At 41.0% G+C, this 22,368-nt stretch overlaps 2 protein-coding genes across 2 annotated transcripts in view; one reads left to right on the forward strand and one right to left on the reverse strand.

Moving 5' to 3' along the window:
- Window positions 1-653: 653 nt before the first annotated feature.
- On the reverse strand, window positions 654-16,352 carry SLC25A32 (solute carrier family 25 member 32). Its single transcript, XM_004768863.3, has 7 exons — window positions 15,979-16,352; window positions 9,093-9,243; window positions 7,030-7,115; window positions 5,766-5,926; window positions 5,272-5,385; window positions 4,800-4,945; window positions 654-3,656 (listed from the first exon to the last, which is right to left on the reverse strand). The coding sequence occupies exons 1-7, from the start codon at window positions 16,130-16,132 to the stop codon at window positions 3,521-3,523; spliced, it is 948 nt and encodes a 315-aa protein (XP_004768920.1). The 5' UTR covers window positions 16,133-16,352; the 3' UTR covers window positions 654-3,520.
- Window positions 16,353-16,528: 176 nt separating this feature from the next.
- The window catches only part of DCAF13 (DDB1 and CUL4 associated factor 13), a 28,292-nt gene continuing 22,452 nt past the window's right edge, over window positions 16,529-22,368 (forward strand). The window contains exons 1-3 of the mRNA XM_045078008.1: window positions 16,529-16,742; window positions 19,734-19,933; window positions 20,509-20,616. Coding sequence (XP_044933943.1) covers window positions 16,673-16,742; window positions 19,734-19,933; window positions 20,509-20,616 — 378 coding nt within the window. The 5' untranslated portion in view covers window positions 16,529-16,672. The remainder of the gene's footprint in view (window positions 16,743-19,733; window positions 19,934-20,508; window positions 20,617-22,368) is intronic.

Raw genomic sequence — 22,368 nt, forward strand, 5'->3', positions numbered from 1 at the left:
CTTTCTAAAACGGCCACGCTACAAAAGCACACACTGCAAACATAACAACCTCCTTTTCACAAGGCATGAAAGCCAACATCATCTTGGTTCCCATTCTACCATGCATTCATTCTCTGATGCTGAGCTCCAAGTTTTGTTTTGGCCTCAACCTTCCGGCTCGCACCCCCTCCTAGACTCCCAGAAATTTTTTCAAGCTATTTTTTATTCAAGCAATTTTTTCTACCTTTCCTTTATCTGCTGAAATCCAAGGAAGAAGAGCCTTGAGTGAAATGAATACTTGCTCTTTGCCCCACCTGCTTAACTGCTTGCAATCTGTCTTCAGCCTCTATAATTTGAATCTGCTTAAAGTTATCAGTGACATTCATCTTCACCTTACTGAAATATTTACATGGTTGATAACCCCTTCCCTTTGAGTTTGCTCCTCTTATCTGATTGGTTGTCTTCTGTCACCCTTACGATGTAACCGTGTCTCTCTCTTCTGTTAATGACTCTCACTTCTCTTTTACTCATCAAATAAAACCGAAACACATGTAGTAAGACTCAGAACTCTCAGAACTCTGAGTCTTACTACATGTGTTTGGGTTTTATTTGATGAGTAAAAGAGACCAGACATGTGGTCCTGGTCCTGGTCTTTCAGCTTTCTGTTCTATTTCTTCCTTTTTTTTTTTTACCACATTGACAACCCACTGCTCAAGACATGTCACCTGTGCTTTTTTTTTTTGTGGTTCCCTTTGAAATCTCTACCACCAAGGCCAAACTTCAAGTTTTCTCTTCCACGAACCCTGCTCTAGTTCCCACCAAGCTATAAACTATCTCCAACTCTTCAAGCTCTTCACTAGGTGTCTGTGAAAGCTTCCCTAACTAGTAACCCTGTTTCTTGTCTCCTGTTTCCTCATACCATTGCTAGAATAATCTCTCCCCCAATCTAAACTTCTGACCATGGCCTGTAAGAGCTGGTCCATGCTAATGTTTCTAAAATGCTAAGCACTTGACACGGGTTGATCCATTTAATCTGATCAATAATCCTTTGAGCTACCTACTTTTAACATCCTCATTTGCAGATGCTGTGTTGATGACCCACCAAATCCCTTTTTACAGGGCCGGTGCACCCATATTCCCAGCTGCTAACAGCTGTCATCCCCACCTTATTTGGAGTGCTGCTCCCTCAGAGAGGGACCTAGCCTCCACTCCTCCCACCGTGACAGGTAGTGAATAACTGCCTGCTGTGAGAACACAGTAGCACAGCCTCTCACCTCAGGGCAGGATAATAATCTCTGTGGTCCAATTCATACTGCAGTGTCCCGTAGGGTCAGGCTGAAGGTGAACTTCTGAAACTACTTCTTCCCCTGTTTTCTTCACTCCATTACCTGTGATCCTAAGAGCATTCCCTCAATGATCACTTGCCCAAGCATCTTCATATCACCCTCATCCGCAAAGGAACAAATCTAAGACACATTTTACAAATGAGAAAACTTGATTGGCCTGAGGCCAACCAGCAAATGGGAAGGCTAAAATCTGAAGCCAATCCTGCACTCTTTCCTTCCATACTATAAGGGCCGTTTCTCCAGCCTCCTCCTCCCTGGTCACCCTATCCTTAACTCATTCCCTCCGGGTAAATTAATTCCTGCCTCAGGGCCTTTGTGTTTTATTTTCTCTCTGCCTAGAATGTGTCTATCCATCCTAGAATTCCTTATCTTGTTGTAGCTTGCTTCCTCCTTTCTTTCAAAATGTTTCAAATATTCTCTCTTCAAAGAGGTCTTTCCTGACCCTAAGCATCCTAAGATAGCAGCCCAATTTCCAACTCTGCTCTAGTTCTATTTATAGCATTTAATCTATCTGAGATTGTATTAGGCATAATTTATGTTCTCTGACACTCCCACTAAAATGAAAATCCCCTGAGGGCAGGAATGTTGTCTGGCTTATTTCCTGTTCTATCTCCACTGCTGGCATAGAGCAAGAACTCAGTAACAACTCGTTGTTGAATGAGAAGAATGAGTTCTCTTTTCTCAGAACTCTTACAGAGCTTTGTAGAAATCTTGTCTGTTAGCCTAGAACTGTTAGTTACTTAATCCTTATTTATTTTTTCTGTAAGTTTGTATGCTCTTAGAAGACAGGAATTATGTTTTAGTAATATGGGGGTACACAGGAGGCATTCAAAGAATGGCACTACCTCCAAAACTCCAAACAGCAACTATAACTGGTCTTCTATGTAGAGACCCATATCGGGATTTCATATGAATTATAGTAAATCCAGAAGTATGAAAAAATACATCACATTTAATTTATAAAGTATCCTGTGCATGTTACAAGAGGTTAGAGTAAATACAATTAGATACGTACTATTCTGTATTTTTAAAACAATGTCATTTTCAAAATATAAAAAATAGACCCGTTTTCAAAGACCCATTTAAATATGGCTTTGAAAACCAGTTTTATTTACAACAAACAGATGGAAGTGCAACGGCATTCATAAAGGTTTATGATAAATAAAAATATTATTCTGGCATCCTTTGGGGGCAGGCTTTTATAGGTATTTGCAATGGCTCATAAAAGTAAAATCAATAATGGCCATCAATGTAATTTGTATTTAAACCTGAATATGAACAACCAATGAAGATTAATCATTTATTTGGGATCCGAACCCATATGTTAGAGAGCTGAAGTAGGAAGTTAAGTTTCTCACTTCCACACAGTTTCTCAAAAACATATTCCAATCATTCTCGTGTCTGTATGAGAATAAATCACTGATTTATAGCCAAATATGCTAACCCAGCTGAATCCTAATTCAGATTTTTTAACTTTACGAGACACTAAGTACCTATGTCAAAAAATGTAACTGGATCCACAATTACAGAGCCCCTGGAGAAAAAAAAATGAATGACAACAAATATCAGACATTTCTCAAATGAAGAGAAGTATATAACTTCTCAAATTTTCCTAGTTAGCACATTCCAATGGAATTAAAACGAAAATACACTTAACAGTGTTTTTTTTTTCCTCACCAAAATTTCCCAATTCAAAAATGGTCTGGATTTAAGCAGTACTTTCCCCAGCAAAATCCTTCAAGTTCAATTTACCCTTGAAACAGTCATAATAATTCTTTTCATAGGCCATTTTCTTGCTATTGCACAGAGACTGATTTTAAAGCCAATCCAGGCAATCCAGGCAAATGAGTTCAGAAAAAGAAGCACATTCATCTAATCCATTTAGCAAATGCTATAATCAGCTTCTACATGAACAGTGAAATACAGAAATTTGTGAAACTCTCCGCTTGATGTCAGTTTTACTATTGTGTCGATGGGAGCCATTGCTGGCCGAGGTAGCCAAATCCCATACAAATGGGGAAGGCAAAAAGCGGAAAAACATTGCAAAGTCTTAGCAGTTCTTTGACTTCTAATGACTACAGACTGATTTCCATGTGACCCACGTTGCTGTGCAGTCTTCTTCCGAAGTTTACATCTCAAACACAAAGGAACAGTTGCTCCCTTAAGCAGATGTACTGAAATTATCTTCTTCTAGCTTACTTTTTATTTTCTCTAAGGTCAAGTAGAAAATGTGAGACATTCTCATATACCACAAAAGTAATACAGCAGGCTGGAGTCACTCTAATCAAATTGGGGGCAATTCCTTTGTAAAATCCACCAACGCCTTCTTTCCTTTAAAGGGAAAAAATAGATACATGCTTAATTTCCTACATAGCTAGCCTGAAGATACAAAAGTTTCATTAGCATAGGGCATGGAACCAGCATTCAAGCCTCCGTGTGATTCAAGTACATGTTCTTAACATGCTGAAGTAATGCAGTCTACGAGCCATTTGTAGGGGCTTCCATTCCTTCTGTGACTGACTCAGAAGAGAGGGGAGAGGCACCCCAAAACTGAAAAGTGCTGTAATGACAACCATCTTTCAAATGTCTCTAAAGGTACAAGCATGCAGGAGCATTAACTGATTAACTAAAGGAGGCATCAAAAATCTTACAGCTTATATAAATGCCAGGCGACAGTAAATCTAGCACATACAAAAATAAAACTTTATTTCCTTAATGCCTGGAATGGGAATATGGCCTTGGAACATGTCACTTGCATTCTCAATAAATATACACTGAACTCAATGTAAACATCAAAAATATTCTGCTCTAGAATCCTCCCAGAATTACAGAAAAATATGGGGATGTCTATCTGTAACAGTTTATCCACAGGCTGAAGAGTGAGCATCTCTTCAGTACATGGAGACAAGTGTTTGCAAGTTACTGTGCAAGCAGCAGTTTAATTATATTAAACTAGGGTTTTTATGACTTCCTATATTCAATGTCATTCAACTATCTTAGGACACCTAAATTTGAGTATATCAATTTGCTGAAGCACAGAATTTTTTGCAAGCAGGGGCAGGCAGGGGCAGGGGATGGGGAGGAGAGAGAGGAAGAGAGAGAACTGTGAGTAGGCTCCACACCTAGTGCAGCACCTGAGACAGGGCTCAATCTCATGACCCTGAGATCATCACCTAAGCCAAAATCAAGAGTCGGACACTATACCAACCAACCCACCTGGGAGCCCCAATCTCGTTTGATTTTTAGAACAACACTGTCCGCCTAGATTTTCTAATTTTACAAATGACGGAATCAAGGCTCAGAGATTAAGCCTGTGGTTCTATAGGTAGTCTATGGGAAATGGAAAAGCAGGAACCACTGGCTATGTTTGCAGCACAGCACAGTGGCCTTTGCTACCCAACCAACAGCAAGCGGTCCGTTTGAGGCATGCAGGGCCCCTCCTGAGAGCCGTTCTCATACGCCGTGCGCTCTCACCTCCACGTCTTTGTGATCACGTCCAGCACGCCCTCGTAAAACATGTGCTGATCCTGAAGACGGGCTCTCACGACCTGGTATGGGTATGTGGCTGCTACAGCAAATATCTTGGAGAGTGCGGCAACAGATATATACTCTATTGTGCTCTAAAATGACAACACAAGACATTAATTTTTCTTTAGGCAGGAGTCCCTTAAAAATACAGAAGCAAACATTATACAGGAAAATCTTTAAATGAACTGTAAATGAAAAACATGGTTTCCCCTCTTAACATAAGCACTGTACAAATAAGGGGTTCTATTTTTAACATATGTGTCATTGGCCTATATTTAATTGTACATTAAATTAGTGGCAGTCATCATCATAGCAGTATTACCAGAGTAAATGTGGACAAAATCTCCTTCTATTAAATGCCCATAAATGTAAATGAGATCCATTGTTTTTGTGTTTGTTTTTTGAAGAACCATCTTACCAGCTGGGCCTCTGGTAACCTGTTGATATGCTGGTTGTACTTCAACTTCAACAACTCATATGCCATGAACTGAAGGGCACCATGTGATGTTCCAAACAGCCCAGGAATAAATCCCTAAATGGGAACGATTAAAAAACAAAAAAAAAACAAAAAAAAACAATAAAAAACAAAAACTAAGCCAGTTCCCAAAGGACATAGTTTCTAGGGACAGGAGTAAGGAGTGGTTGACCCCAATGTGTGACTCAGAGAAATGGTTACTATACAAAATTTTACACAGGCCTTCTCAAATCCGCCAGCATCATTACAGTAATGAGGATAAACAGATAAAAGCATAATTTCCATATTATACACTAGGACTTTGGTTTTCATTAAATTGCTTCTTGCCTCAGTCGGGCTTCTTTTTAGGACTGACTACAGGTCATTCAGAACTCTGACAAGAGAGTCAGGGGAAGTTACAATGGTCAGTTTTTCAAAACATATTGATAATTCTTTACCTTATATAATCCACGCACACCTTCATACTTATATATTTTCAGAAGCGTATCAAACATTCCTTTATATTGTCGCTGTGAGGAGTTAACAACACCATTGTACTGTAACATAAGGCGAGTTTTTGTTACCCATAACGGGTTTGTAATGCAGAGGGTCATGGCTCCTAAAACCAAATTTAAATAAGATTACTCAGCATACAGGTTGTCACTTCCGACAATCCAGATTAAGAACAGTTCATTAACATAAACAATGGGGTTGCCCAGGGGTTGTACCCGCAACAGTAAGAGGTATTGTTCGCTGAAGAAGTCTGAGGGTTAAAGGGTAGCCATAGTTTTTGGCGGCCAAAAAAAATTTCTTTACTCGGTTAGTGGGAGGTAAATTAAAAGGGAGATGGAAATGGGAAACACCTTCCCTTTGAGCTGTGAGGACAGCAAAGACGTCCTGGCTCCTGAACAGTATGGCTTGTGTAGGGACAGATGGGGGTCCTAGGAAGCAGATGCTAGTAAGGAGGTATAAATATTTAAGAGGACATAGTATAGCCCAGAGGGGTTAAAGATTAGGGGAAAAGGATCCGGAATCCAAGGCCTCAATATTTTCCACATGTACATATATATATATCTACCCCAACTTTACCACAATCCTCCTCAAATTCATTCAAAGTAGACAACGCATCTCCAAACTTAAAGAACTACATAATACTTTACATTCATTATAGAAAGTGACAATTTTGTATATAAAACATTTCATCTGGTTAAGTTTCTCATTTGCTGAGTCTCCTAAGTAGTCCTTTATTCAACAAACATTTATTAAGTCCCAATGTGATTCCGGTCTGTGCTAGCTGCTAGGTATTAAAAAATGAGTAGGCTTTTTAAGACAAGAGCTATCAGTAAAGTATAAAAGTAAGAGTTATAATAAAGATTTATGCTTTTCTCTTTGGAATATTACACAAACATGAGGCAATTAACAAGGCTGCTAAACTAATATGAAAACTAAATTATACTTTATTTGAAGAAAACACCATACCAAATCATCTCAAACTATCAAGAATTCATACATTTCTAAATTTTACTTCTTTGTGATAACTAAAATTCTTGAAATCTGTCCAGAGTAGCCAGTAAGAGTAGCTGCTTTCTAAGAAATTCCATGTGATAACTGGTTACAAAAGCATACTCAACTCTATTGTTCAATGGGGGGAGAAAGCAAATAAAAAACAAAAATGAAAATCAAGTTGGAAGCTGCTATTTTACATTTCCCACTCTGTCTTACCAGCTTCCGCGGCTGAGACGAGGTATTCTGTTGCCTCTAAACGTTCCACTCTTCCTTCTGTCTTATATGATTTGATGGCATTGTAACTAAAAGAATTAAACATAAGCAGTTTGATAAATATCTGAATTGGTATCCTAAAACAGTCAGGTCTGTTTAAAATGTAACTTAACAGCAATACCCCATAAGTAAAAGTCAATGCACACGGCAAAAAAGAAAGTTTCAAGAATGGATTTGCTGGAAATGGTTTATTCTAAGAGTTTATCATCTCTCCCCCAAAATGCATATGGCTACCACTACACAGGCAAAATATTTTAATCACATACTCATCAACGAGAAAACTGAGGGGAGGAGCTGTAGCAGTGGCACAGCTGTGGGGCACAGAAGACAAAAGGACAAAAGCAGGCCCCTAACAAAAAAGTGCTGAACACATAGCCTTCAGGTACTGTGGTTGGCAATTCTGCTAGATGAAACACTGGGTGGGTCCTTCCTTGTGGATTAACAAGGACCACAAGCAGCACACAAGTAACCTAACAAAGACCTCACAAATGGTGTCATAAGAGATTGAGAAACTATGGCTGAGATCACAGAAGGCTTGGTAGGTGGCACTGGTGGGGTGTGGAGACAGGTGCAGCTTCAATGGGGAAACTGATGAGCATGAACAAAGGTTATAATAAGGGCGGTGGGGGAAGACAGGGAAATGGAGCCACACTTGAGTGGCAGACTGACATCAGGGCTTTATTTGGCAGAAAATCGAGAGCCGCTCATGTTTCTCAGCAGAGGAGTCAGATAAGTCTATTCTAACTCCAATTTCCATTTTTCCACTTGGAAGAGGAGCTCAGCTATGTAAATCCAAACTTTACCATTTCTATTCTAACACGAAACAAGTATACTTTTATAAGAAATTCTCATCACCTAAACCTTACATTCATAAGCCATGTCCTTAGAAACTCTAGAGAATGTACACAACTCAAAATTCATAATTTCATACCTACAGTTTCACCCATCTAACTATGTCTTAGAACTAAAACAGAGAAAAAATACATTTTTAAACAATATTAAGGTTGAATTTGTTCTGCATTCACTTAAAAAATATTTTAAGATTGTGGTTGGTGGGGGAGCCAGGGTGGCTCAGTCATTTAAGCGTCTGACTTGATTTCGGCTGAGGTCATGATCTCAGGGACACAAGATCAAGTTGTACACCAGGCTCTGCACTGGGTGGGGAGCCTGCTTAAGATTCTCCCTCTTCCTCTCCCCACCCACCCCCCAAAAGATTGAGGTTTGGAGACTGCCATAAAATTATGGGAGATAAACTAAAATATGCAACACAAAAGAGAAAAAGGCAAATAGACCGGGTACTGATGTTCTAAAACTGTCTGTCATCTAGTAAAACAAAGACAAGCCTCCCTGTTCCTGGATTCAGTTTCAAGTATCAGGGCAGCATGTGCTCCTCCACTGCCCCGCTTTGTTCCCACGCTCTTGCACAGTCGGTAACCCGAGTGTGCCTGGCCCAGGTGTTTTCTGTGGCTTCTTCACTGGTCATGGAATCGCAGCTCTTTCACATGGTGACGATACCTGACAGGCGAAGTAGGAAGGAAAGGAACAAGGTAGGAAGATGATGGAGCTGGTCAAATGAGAGGCAAGAGGGGATGTGCCTCCACATCTTATAGCCACGCACTGGCTTTTACTTTCTGTTCCCCAGAGGGAGCTCCTGTGGCATGCGTTCTTATGAGGGCCCCAAGACCTGTCCTCTTCGGCTTTCCAACTTCCTTACGGATCAGAAGGACTTCGGTAAGGCATCTTCCTGAATTCACCTCACAGAAGTGGCTTCTGTAAGAGCTTTTCTCCCACTCATCCTCCACCTTCTTCCTATTAAGAACTTTTCTTCCAGACCAAATGCCTCTGATAATAGCTGACAGAGAAGGAAATAAGCCTTTTGCTCTTTCTGACCCTTCCTATTGAGAGAAACTGATGACTCACCTTGTTTCATTGACAGAAACGTAAAAAATCACTGAAAAAACAAACTTCTTTTATTTAATATTGTAAAATCTCCCAGATCTACTCACAAGAAAAAGTAGAGTCCCCAGGATAGACCTGCACCCCACACGTTTGGGGTTACTCCTTGGTAGAGGCCTCGTAGTCCATCAAGTTTCCAAATGGTAGTCAAGCAATGCACAATTCCTTTATATTTTGGTCTCAGTTCCAATCCATCACTCACTGCAGTAAAGGCACAAAATTAGGTGAGAGCAAAGTTCTAGTTCTGAGTCACATATAGACCTAGACGTCACATTGTTACAGTAAGGAGATAAATTCAGAAGAAAACAGTTTTTAGATAAAGAAAAATATTCTCTTTATTTTTTGGAACTATTTATTCTGTATTATTTTCTCTTCAAAACATCTGATGCAGGGTGCCTGGGTGGCTCAGTGGGTTAAGCCTCTGGCTTCGGCTCAGGTTATGATCTCAGGGCCCTGGGGTCGAGCCCCATATCAGGCTCTCTGGTCAGCAGGGAGCCTGCTTCCTCCTCTCTCTCTGCCTGCTTCTCTGCCTACTTGTGATCTCTGCCTGTCAAATAAATAAATAAAATCTAAAAACAAAACAAAATCTGATGCAAATTGCTAGAATGTTCAACAACTTTCAGTTCTTACATAGTCTCTGAACCTTGAAGCTTTTACACAGACTATTCACGAACACTGTCTTCTCAGTCACCTAACTCCTTTACACAGCTAACTTCGATTCCTCTTTAAAGTCTGTTTAATAATTTCCCTTGGTGATCCTTTCCTATCCCCTAGATGAGCTCAAGTTTCTTTGCACCCATGGCATAATATACTTTCCCTATCATAATAAAAACACTCTTCACTGCAATCATTATTGCTCAATTATTCTGGCTTCCCAGTAGGAAGATGCTGTGAGGGCAGAGACTACTACTATTTCGCTGCCATATTTCTACTCCTATCTTAGTGCTTTCTACACTGTAGGCTCTCAAGATAGATTTGCTCAATTATTATAACATGAATATTGCTTCTTTTCCAGATCCATGGTTCATCCCTCTCTAGCACGTTCTGCCTGGCAGCCTGACCTTGTCTTCTAGTTTCCAGTTGAGTTGGGCCAGTGGGGATGCCTGACAAGAGATCAGAGGGATGGAAGAGAGTGGAGGAAGATATTTACTCTTTCACTTCCCTTCCTATGGAGTAACCTCAGGCAGGCTGCATTTCTCTACTGACAGTCACAGCTCTGCTCAAGATGGCCCTCTCTCAAGGACCTTCTCGCCTTGACATCTGGCCCTTAAGGTGGCAACAGCCCAAACTGTTTCTAGCTCCAGAATTCTGCAGTATTCGTTGTGGTTTTGCTATAATCTTGTATCTTTGTAAACAGTCCTTTGAGTGTTCTTTTTTTTTTTTTTTTTAAAGATTTTATTTATTTACTTGAGAGAGAGACATGAGCGAGGAGAAGGTCAGAGAGAGAAGGAGACTCCCCGTGGAGCTGGGAGCCCTATGCGTAACTCAATCCTGGGACTCTGGGATCATGACCAGAGCCGAAAGCAATCGTCCAACCAACTGAGCCACCTAGGCATCCCCTTTTGAATGTTACTTTGAATGTGCCTTCTGTTTCCTATGGGGAAATGGAATGAAAGAATGTTAAATTTATCTAGGTTTTTTTCTTTTTTTTTTTTTTTTTAAAGATTATTTATTTATTTGACAGAGAGAGATCACAAGCAGGCAGAGAGGCAGGCAGAGAGAGAGAGAAGGAAGCAGGCTCCTGGCTGAGCAGAGAGCCCGATGTGGGGCTCGATCCCAGGACCCTGTAATCATGACCTGAGCCAAAGGCAGCGGCTTAACCCACTGAGCCACTCAGGCGCCCCTTATCTAGGTTTTTTAAAATTGGAATTTTACTAAATATAGTTTTTTATACTGCTTTTTTCTTCACTCAAGTGTATACTGTGAGAATTCCTCTTTGTTATTATAGACTTGTTATTTGTAATTAAATGGACTTCCAAGGGCACCTGAGTGGCTCAGGTCATGATTCCAGGGTTCTGGGAGCAAGCTCTACATCAGGCTCCCTGCTCAGCAGGGAGCCTGCTTCTCCCTCTCCCTGCCGGCTGCCCCTGCTTGTGCTCTCTCTCTCCCTCTCAAATAAATAAAATCTTAAAAAAAAAAAAAAAAAGACTTCCAAAAGTTTTTTAAAAATCATGTGATGGATGGGGCGCCTGGGTGGCTCAGTTGGTTAAGCCACTGCCTTCGGCTCAGGTCATGTTCCTGGATTCCTAGGATGGAGTCCTGCATATGGCTCTCAGCTCTGGGAAGTCTGCTTTTCCCTCTGACCTTCTCTCTGCTCTCTCTCTCTCTCTCCCTCAAATAAATAAAATCTTTTAAAAAAAAAATCATGTGATGATTTCTCCTCCCATAGATATTCCATCATTTGTACAATCATTCATGTAAGTTGTTCTCATTTTTTTTTTTGGCTATTATTAAAAGGTTTCTAGAGAATATTCTGTACAACATGCAAATCCCTACTTCCTTAGAATTAACTATCAGAATGGGAATTAATATGGGTCGAAGGTTATGAGTACAAACTGAAACTGCCCTCTAGAAAGTTTATACAAATGACAGTCCTCTGGCACCATTAAAGCATGCTCAGTTCATTGTCCCCTTTGCCACTACACCACCACATAATGGAGTCTGGCAAAGAATCACTGTTTACCATTGCCAGGGAAAGGGAGAAAAGTTAATTTCTTTCATCATTAACCTGACAATATTACACCATGAAATGAGATTAAAGTACATGAGGCTTTGTCAAAAGACCTGGGTTTGATCTCTAATTTCTCTTATTAGCTATGTGACCTTAATCTTTCTGAGCTTCAGCATCCTCATTTATAAAATGGGGATAAATATGACCCACCTCACAGGTTGTCGTGAAGTTTATAAAGATATCAAGTTTAAAAGCAAGTAACAGAGGGACTGGCTCTCAAGAAATATTCTGCTGTGTATTTCATAATCTTTCTGATGCTTTCCTTGAATTTTAAGTCTCTTATTCTCCTGATAAATTTCTTCCCATACCTTTCCATTTTCCTTTCAGTAATAAGTTCACAACACAGTTTCTCTCTTGAGGTGAAAAACAAAACCACAAAACACCATCTTTGCTTTTCATGGGGATGAGCCAATGATTTCTTTATTATTTTGACAAGTCACTTAATTACAGAAGTAGAGTATTAGGTATCTCAGTAACAGGCAACAACATTCTATACCCTATACTTCCTGATGCTATAATCTGCTCTCCACTATATAGTTAGGATCAAATCTTTAAATCTGAAAAACAGTGATTTGTACACCTGTCACTTTATACAAAAATTTAAAAACTACTGACTCATTGTTATTGCCAGCCAAGGGGGAATCTAAACAGAAGTAGGATACAAACTCTTACCCCGAGGAAGACATAATCTTCAAGGCCGAACAGCAATAATCACGTTGCCCAGTTAGGAGCACTATGGTGAATGAAGTGTTATAGGATTACAGAAGAAACAAAAAGATGTTCTGTATAGAAATAACTGGGGAGATGTGTAGAGTGACAGTGAATGTGAGACGATGCTAGCGTAGAGCCTTGAGATTGACTAGAAACTTGTCTTTGGGGAAAGGAGAGAAAGATTTGCCTCTAGACAAGTCCAAGAGCTGCTGTGGATACGTGCAGGTATCACAGTGCCTGGCACTGTCTGGGACAACATCAGGGATTCGGTATAAAGTGTACAGCTGATGGAGAGAAGGGCTGGTAGGAAATCAGGCTAGAAAGCAGGCCGATGGTGTGAACTGTATCCCCGCGCTGCCCCAGTCCACTGTGGTGTGATCTGGGCCTCCACCCATTACTGCAAGAGCTCTAGAGAGCCTGAAGTGAATCTGGGGAATCCTCTCTTTCTCATCAGCTATTTAGCAGCACTCAAGACTGTCTACCTCCTAAACCCTCTTCTTTGGCCTAATTTTACATGACACTCTCCTGATTTTTTTCTGTCTTCTCTGGCCACTAAATTTCCTTTGCAGCCCTCTTCCACTCCAACACTTAATTGTGTGACTCTGAGTCACTTACTTGATTACTCTGTGGTTGCACTAACACATACATAAAATGGGAGAAATAATAGAACCTAACTATGAAAAATACAAAGGGCTAAATGAATGAATACATATACAGCCCTTAAAACCATGTATGGCACACAGAAAGCATTCAGGAAGTATTAGTTTATTTAAGCTACAGGGGCTGGCAATACTACACTATATATACAAAACTGGACTGTGTGCTACTCTTGTTACTTGATTCTACACTTTCAACCCTCAATTAACTTATGGATTATTGGGCTTTCAAGTTATTTTAGAAAATTACCATTATACGTCATTTTTCGTTAAGGTGTACACACACACACACACACACACACTCTCTCTCTCATTAGTCTTTTTAAAAATTTTATTAAGTAATCTCTACTCCCCACATGGGGCTTGAACTTATGACCCCAAGATCAAGAGTTGCTCGCTCCTCCAACTGAGCCAGCCACACACCCCTCTCTCTCAACATTCTTGGATTATTTAAAATTATACCTTAAAGTTAGAAGGGTCTTCATCAATCACCTCATCCAACCGACTTTTCCACTCAACACAGGGGTCTCTTCTATCTTCTGTCTTCTAGCCCTGAATCACTTCCAGATATCACCAGTTTCATCTCTGAGCACCCCCACGTGGAACAGTCACAATCTGCTTACCTATCATTTCCACGCAACCTCTACCTGGTCTTTGGATCAACCCATAATAAAGATAAATCCCTTTCACCCATGGCGGTTCTTCAAATATCTTAAGTCATCTGTCCCTGCCCTCCACCCACCTGAAGCCAAACTAGTTTTTCCAGTCATTTCTTACAAGCGATTTCTAATCTTTCTACCACACTGGACACAACATTTTGAATTTGCACCTGAACTCACTGAAATATTCCAGGTTCAGTTCAATGGGGGCATTCAAGACTAATATCTGTTGTCACTAGGTAATTACAATTTCATTATCAGGACCCAAGTTTTATGAAAGCATAAGAACTACAGCATTAGTGCTGCTGGCCAATCAATATTTTGATTTGTTATTCATCTTCCTAGATTTTCCCCCTTTTCTACCACATTTCACTGCCACACTTTATCATTACAAACTCCTGCTTTGATTCCTCCATCTTTAATTTTATCCTCCATCCAGTCTCAATCATCTTACCTATGACCTTGGCCACACACTGGTCTCCGAAAACTCTCCCCATTTCATCAAGATTACCATCTTCTCAGGTACCAAGAATTCCCTTTCTTCAGGCACAATCTGCTTCACAGCCCTGCTTAAACTCACCAAGCCACCACTATTCCTCAATGATCATCTCAACTGTCACCTCTTCTCCTAGACAAAACATGGGAGACACCAAGTCATACAGGCCTGTACCTGCAGCCGAATCCAAAATTCTTTTCTTCATGTTCAAGTCACTGTATACTAGGGATTCCTAGAGGTAGAATGGTGAGTGGTTAAGAGTCCAAGGGTTCTAGAATTAGACTGCCTGGGTTCAAATCCTACATCCATGCCATTATAAACTTGAGATCTGAGCAAGTCAACTTCTATTATTCTCATTGGTATAGTAGAGATAATAAATTCACAGGGTTGTTCAGGGTAGTAAATGAGATAGATAATACATGTAAAACTCTTAGCTCATTGCCTTGCTCTTAGTAGATGCTCAATGTTATTTGTCATCACAATTTTTATCTGTGCATGTGTTACAAACTCCATGGAAATTATATGCCTTTCTGGGTTTTCTTCTAGGGAGTATACACCATTATTTTTACTGGTTTTCCTCCATAGAATGGCTTCTTGTCTCCTTTCCAGCTATCAAAATATGAGGCCTTCTGTGTGCAACCTCAAGATCTAACGGAACCTTACAGATACAGATACATATGACCATCAGCAATCTAAAATTTTCCTGATAGTCTGTCTCTACTCATATTTTGATATTTGGATTTTGCCCTTGGCTTTATGTTGTCTTAGAATTATCTTTTATGTGACTAACTCTCAAGGCTACAGTTAGAACGAAACTCCCTCGAGGATGGGAACTGTGTTTAGGTGCCTCTGTATCCTGTACAGCAATCTACAACTATTAAGGGAACAATATATTTAAGGTGGATAGAATCAGTCTGATTCTTGAAGATGAACCACTTCTGCAGATCTAATTCTCAAGGCAGAACTTGTAGTAGTAAGAAAACCAAATGCCAGAAAATAGTTTCCCAGTAAAGTTATCAAGACCTTCTTCGGAACGATCTTTTCTAGAATTCACTGTTGAGTTTAACTTCCACGGTACTTTGTAAATTTCACTTACCTCACTGCACTTAATAAACCTAAATTTTAAAAAAAAAGGGCACTTGGATTCTAGCTATCTATTCCTTCATGGCCTTTTGTACCACACTATAAGCACCAAAAACCAAGTCTTCAAGAGAATCCTATCCTAAACCCATTCCCAGCCACCCGTTGAGAATTAGCCCCACCCCAAGCACTTTTTCTCAGGTCCACCGCCAAACACGTGGCTACCGTTGAGATTTCAAAGTACCTCCAAGGGTGAATGATTAGCGCATGCGAGGGCTGAACCCTAAAATGTGCCTTTCTCAATTTACAAATACGAAGGTGAGTCCCCCATCCTACGCCAATCTGAATTTTTCTCAGAATTTTCTATCCCTGTTGTCCATCCCTTAGACTTGAGGAACGGGGACGAGGGGAGCCAGATCCTTTTTCTCAGGCTCCCCTTCCTCAAATCTAGTTCCAGGTGAGGCAGTATAAGCAGCACTTGGTTCAACGCTCGCCTGGGAGGACGCAAGGGGCTGGGGAGAGCAAGGCCTACTTTTGAGTCTTTATCACCCAGTTCGGGGTACCAGCAAGGAGAAGGAGCCCAGGGTCAGAGCGGGCTCTTACCAGCGAAGCGGATCTTCACGAGGTCGAGCGGGTGCAGTGCGAGGTTGGACAGGACCCCGCCGCTCACGCCCGCCACCAGGTTCTCGTACCGGACGTGGCGGAATATCGTGCTCCACACCGACGACCCTGACGCTGACTGTCCCTGGCCCGTCATAGTCCCAGGGTCCGCTGATACCGCGCCCAGGGCCGCGGAGGTGGTAGGAGATGCAGTGGCCGCCACCGTGGCGACCGTCGCCGCCTAAGAACAGAAACCGCGGGGGGGGTGGGGTGGCGGGGTGGGCAGCCCACTTCCGGGACCGGCGCTAGGACGCGGTAACTAAGCGGAGAGACCCCAGCGCAGAGCCCGCGTGAGAGCGGAAAGGTAGCACGTCACGCCTGCGGAGAGCGCGAAGGAGGCGGGGCGCCGGCCTCCGTCAAGGCCCCGCCCCCGCCCCATCCCGCCCCCACCTGCTGCCGTTTCGGGCCGAGGGTGGCGGACACAGGAGCACTATTGAAGAACCACCTCGGGCCAATCTCTGCCGGCAAAACTACGGAGCGCCGCAGGGTCCTGCTGAGGCAGCCGGCTTCCACACCGTGGACGTCACATGACAGGAAGTAGTATTGAAGAAGCGGAAGTAGCATGTGTCTGAGGAGGCGGTGGTAATCCGAACGCGGAGGAAAGGCTTGGGGGGTTCAGGGGCAACTAGCAGCCAAAATGAAGGTGAAGATGTTGAGCCGGAACCCGGACAACTATGTCCGCGAAACCAAACTGGACTTACAAAGAGGTGAGACAAGTTATTAGGGAGTCCGCCAGCCTTGAGTCCGCCTTCGGCTTCCACGGAGCAAATCTGGGGGAACACTGGCGCTCCAGGCTCGTCCTTTCCCCGTTCCCTTATGCCGAGCCAAACTTTGTGCAGATAAGGGTGTTGCGGGACGGGGTAGCCGGTAACTTCTCTTCAAGGCCGTTTTTGGAGAACTTTTTCTCGTGGTTAGTGAGAAAGTTGGTCGTTACCTGGAATGCTTCCGCCTCCCCCTTTCCAGCTGCTGCTGCTCTGACTTTTCTCAGATTCCAGTTGTGGAGAAGTGGAACTTGAAAGCCAAGCAAGTGAATTCAGGGTTTGAAAGGCTTCTTTAAACCCCTCTAACTTTTGGCCACTTTACTTAAAGTTACGTACTTCTAAAAGTGGGAAGAGACAAAGGTGAAACGTAAAGCCATCAGTTTTCTAAACTTTTGTGGAGAGGCCTGATGGGGAAATGGCCAAAGTGAAATTAGTAAGACTAATTATTTATTGGTCTTCTTGGTCTGTTCCCCCAGTAGCATCCTGACTACTTATCACTTATTGATCATGATATCTAAATGACGAGGGATTAACCATGTCTGAAGAGAATAACAGAGGCTTTAAGGCAGGAATAAAAATAAAGTGTAAGAGAAGAGCCATGTCTTTGGAGTTTGAGTGAGGGGGATAAGCCATAGAGGATGAAGCTCGGATGATACTTCGGTATTTTGATTGAGTAAGTAGAGGTTATTCATTATATATGAATAAATTCTGAGAGGTAAATATGTGGGTTCTGTTCACAAGATGTTTACAGTAACAAGATAGTCATGTTTTTAAAATGCAAATTATGTTACGTAATCTGGTCTTGACATCATCCTTGCTTCTTGAACCTCTGGTCCCATCTTCCTCTCTAGTTTCACTAGTCACTATTTTCCTTGCAAGTAGCTTATATTTACCCTTGGATTTCTGAGTACATTTTGGATATTTCTCTTTGAGAAGGCCTGTGGCACACACCCATACTCAGTTTAGCTCCTTCTTCTGAACAATAATCTTTCCCTACTTATTCCCTGTGGTTGCCCGCCCCCAGCCGGTTTGAAGCATCCTTCTTCAGTGCTTCGATCACGTTTTTATACTAACATCAGAGTGTGTATCACATTGTCTCATGATTATTTTGGTTATCAGTCTTTTCCATCAGACTGAGCTTGCATAAAAGGGAAGAATCATATTTGCATCTAGACAACACCTGGCACATAGTGTTTGCTTTATGAATGTCTGAAGAAATGAATGAGTGACTGACTGGCTGGTCATAGACTCTCCATGTCAGGAGGTTATTAGCCATCTGATGTTACCGAGTGTATTTTTTTCTATAATATCTTCCTATTTCTTTATAGTTTCTGATCGAAGTTTTCTTATTAAAGATTTTATTTATTTGAGGGTGAGCAAGGGAGCAGGGGCAGAGGGAGAAGGAGAAGCAGACTCCCTGCTGAGCAGGGAGCTTGACTCAGGGCTCAGTCCCAGGACCCTGGGATCATGACCTGAGCCGAAGGCAGACGTTTAGATGGAAGTTTTAATAGCAAAATGGAAAAAGTGGAGAAGTTTAGGAGCTCCGTAAAACATAAATCAAGGAAGACATTTGTTACCTTTTTATTTTTTTTTTTTTAAGATTTATTTATTTATTTATTTGAGAGAGCATCTCAAGCAGACTCCTCTGGGAGAGCGCAGAGCCCAACGCGGGGCTCAATCACAGGACCCCAAGATCATGACGTGAGCTGAAATCAGTAGTCAGCTGCTTAACCAACAAAGTCACCCAGGCGCCCCATTTGTTACCTTTTCTTATTCTTTCATTCTTGTTTAGGTGTTAATTCCTTTTGATCGGATGTTGGATATAGTAGCAGTAATAGGGAGTTAGAGAAAAACAAAGACAGCAAGTTGAAGATGTGGGATAAGAAGATGCATTTACTTTTCAACATTAAGGGTTTTTTAGACATGTGTGCTTAGAACACAACTGTAAACTGAGACAGTCTGTTTGGCAGCATAGGATAATAGTTAAGAACATGGATTCTGAAACCAGACTGCTTTGGTTTGAATCCTGGCATCACTTCATAGGCAAGTTACTTTTCCATGCCTCAATTTCCCAGCTGTAAAATGGGAAATAGTAATAGAATTTACCCCATGGAGTGCTGTAGAGATTAAATGAATTAATATACAGTATTTGGAACAGTGCCTGGGACATGGTAAACTTTTTTAAGTAAGTAAACGAATGTGTGAAATGCTCAATAAAAAGTTGCTATAATCATAATCACAACAGTGTATATCAATATAATGGTTAGCACTGGTGATTAATACTGTTACCTGCCTCAAAAGGAGCTTAGAGTTCGGTTGGGTAAACATTTGTCAGAGATTTGTTTTGTACCAGGCACTGTGCTAGGCATAAGTAGTAAAGTGAAAAATGTGGTGAAAGCCCTGCCCATCAAAGCTTTGCAATCCAGTTAAAGAATGTAGTAGGACATATAAAAGTAAAAGCTGAGGTTATATGTAGGGTCTAATTATTTTGCAAGATGTATGCATTCCATGATTTTCCGGTAGTTTTGGAAACCTTTGGAAAGGTTTCTGAGTTAAAGGGCATCAACTTTTGAATTTTTCACAGTGCTAGGCATAGAACAGTGTTCCTAACAAAGGCTTATTGAGTAACAAATTGAATAATTAGCTGAGGAAGACCATAGGAAATATTAAAAGTGAATTATTTTATTTTATTTTTATTTTTTTAAAGATTTTATTTATTAATTTGACAGAGAGAAATCACAAGTAGACGGAGAGTCAGCCAGAGAGAGAGAGAGAGAGGAAAGCAGGCTCCCTGCTGAGCAGAGAGCCCGATGCGGGACTTGATCCCAGGACCCTGAGATCATGACCTGAGCCGAAGGCAGTGGCTTAACCCACTGAGCCACCCAGGCACCCCAAAAGTGAATTATTTTATTAAGAGAAGTCTTTTTTTTATTTCAGTTCCAAGAAACTATGATCCTACCTTACATCCTTTTGAGGTCCCGCGAGAATATGTAAGAGCTTTAAATGCTACCAAACTGGAACGGGTATTTGCAAAACCATTCCTTGCTTCTCTGGATGGTCACCGAGATGGAGTCAATTGCATGGCAAAGCATCCAAAGAGCCTGGCTACTGTCCTTTCTGGGGCATGTGATGGAGAGGCAAGTGTCACTCTAAACATTCCTATTTTAAACTAAAAATAGTTATGTTATAAATGTTTTCTAGTTTTGTGTTACTGCAGATTTTAATTGCTTTGATTTCATTTTTCTGTGTCCTATTTTTTATTAATTCTCAAGAATGAATTCTGTTTGAATTATGAACTACATAGTTTCTTATCTAAGACTCAGAAATTAGAAATGTAACAGCTGAAGGCTCAATTGAGCTGAAGTCTCAAGCATGTTTACAGTAGTAAAGGTATTTGTGAGTTTTGCGCCCCCCCCAACAGAGGATGTTATTAATGATTCAACACTTATTTCCACTCTGGCAAGAAAAGAAAGCTTTGAAACACTTTAAACTGGAATCAACAGAGTACATAACAGATTGAGTTTTCTGCTTGTTGATATACTGTCCATATGCACTGCAGTATTTTAAACTAGAGGATTTTGTTTTTAGCAGTCTGGTAGAGTGAGTCACAGGCTTTTCAGTGTGAATTTATTTTTCTTGGAAAATAATACTCCTGTGCTTGAACATTTTATGTTTATAGTTCACTAAAATTTCCTGGTATGCTTTATCATAGGTTAGAATTTGGAACTTGACTAAACGGAAATGTATCCGTACAATACAAGCCCATGAAGGTTTTGTACGAGGAATATGTACTCGCTTTTGTGGGACTTCTTTTTTTACTGTAAGTATAATGCAATTAAGTAATTAACTCTTCTCAACATGTATAAGACTGAGCTAATGTTTTCTCAATACATTTATTTCTTCCAAGAGCCTTTTGGAGTTTCACAACCCAATACAACTTCTTAAAGCCTTGAAAAGTCCTGGTTTTCTTTATATACTTCAGCCTTCTTCATACTTCTTGATTTTTTTAAAGTAACACTTAACGTGTATTCAAATTAATATTCTGTAGAACACTGAGTAGTAGGATTAATGCAAGACAAGGCTGGAAAGGTGGTTTACTCTGGAAGATTTTCAGTGTTGGAGATGAATAATTTGTACTTTGTTAGATAGTACATTTTGGAAGTATTTATGTGTGTGGTAAGGTATACAGAAAGTACAGTTTACCATTCTAATCATTTTTAAGTGTCCATTTCAGTGGCATTAAGTACATTCACATTATTTTGTAACTGTCACCACTTTTTCATCTTCCCAATCAAGCTCATGTCCCTTAAATAATAACTCCTCATTCCCCCTGCTCCAGCCCTTTGCAACCACTGTTCCACTTTCTTTTTCTATGTAGTTGACTATTCTAGGTGCCTCACACAAGTAGAATTAAATAATATTTTCCCTTTTGTGTCTGCCTTATTTCACTTAGCATAATGTCTTCAGGCTTCACCCATGTTGTAGCAGGTATCAGAATTAACTTCCTTTTTTTTTTTTTTTTTTAAAGATTTATTTATTTATTTATTTGACAGACAGAGATCACAGGTAGGCAGAGAGGCAGGCAGAGAGAGAGAGAGAGGAGGAAGCAGGCTCCTTGCTGAGCAGAGAGCCCGATGCGGTGCTCGATCCCAGGACCCTGGGATCATGACCTGAGCGGAAGGCAGAGGCTTTAACCCACTGAGCCACCGAGGCGCCCCAGAATTACTTCCTTTTTATAGTTGAATCATACTCTGTTGTACGTACATATGTTTTGTTTATCTGTTCATCCATCAGTGGACATTTGGATTGTCTCCATCTTCCTGCTTTTATGAATAATGCTGATAAAAACATTGGTGTGCAAATATCTGCTCAGGTTCATTGCAAGTTTAGTAACAGGAATGAATCTAAGCTGTGCTTTGAGGTAATGAATTTGACAGCAGTAAATGATCAGTTTGGAGGCTGTTTTAATAAGCAATAATGAATCTGTGCTAGGGAGGGAAAACCATGTGGAAAGTAGTTGTTAGGTTTAGAAACATTTTGGAGGTATGACAGGCTTGGCAACTGAGGGTTCTTCAGCAAGATTCCTTTTCCTTCCAGGAGTGAGGAAGTCAGGAGTGTCAGAAGCTTTAGAGGAGAGAGGGAATGGGAAGGGCATGGTATGATGAACTGGACTGCAGTGGGCTAGGTGAGTGAAGAGTCTGTGGGGCTCTTACAGATGTAGCTCTGGAATTGAAGTTCTGAAGAAAGTCAGAACTAAACTTGGTATCATCAGTACAGAAATAAAGATTGAAGTCGTGGTATGGCATCACTGGGGGAAAGTGACAGGGAAAATGTAGAAATACAGAAATGTCAGGGAAATAGCCTTGGAGAATGCCTGCTCCTAGGAGGCAGGAAAACTTTTGGGAGTAGCCAGAGAGCTAGAAGAGCCTGTAAATGAGCTTAATGTGGCAGGGGGAAAGGATCATGGGTTGTGTGAACGACTACAAAGATGACGAGGATGAAGACTGAAAGAAATATTTTAGGAATATAGACCTGTAAAAAATAGAAAGTTAAAGGTCCTGTGATTTTAATC

This window comes from Mustela putorius, unplaced genomic scaffold (genome assembly GCF_011764305.1).
Source record: "Mustela putorius furo isolate JIRA1106 unplaced genomic scaffold, ASM1176430v1.1 tig00000228_pilon_pilon_pilon, whole genome shotgun sequence".
NCBI classification, from domain to species: Eukaryota; Metazoa; Chordata; class Mammalia; order Carnivora; family Mustelidae; genus Mustela; species Mustela putorius.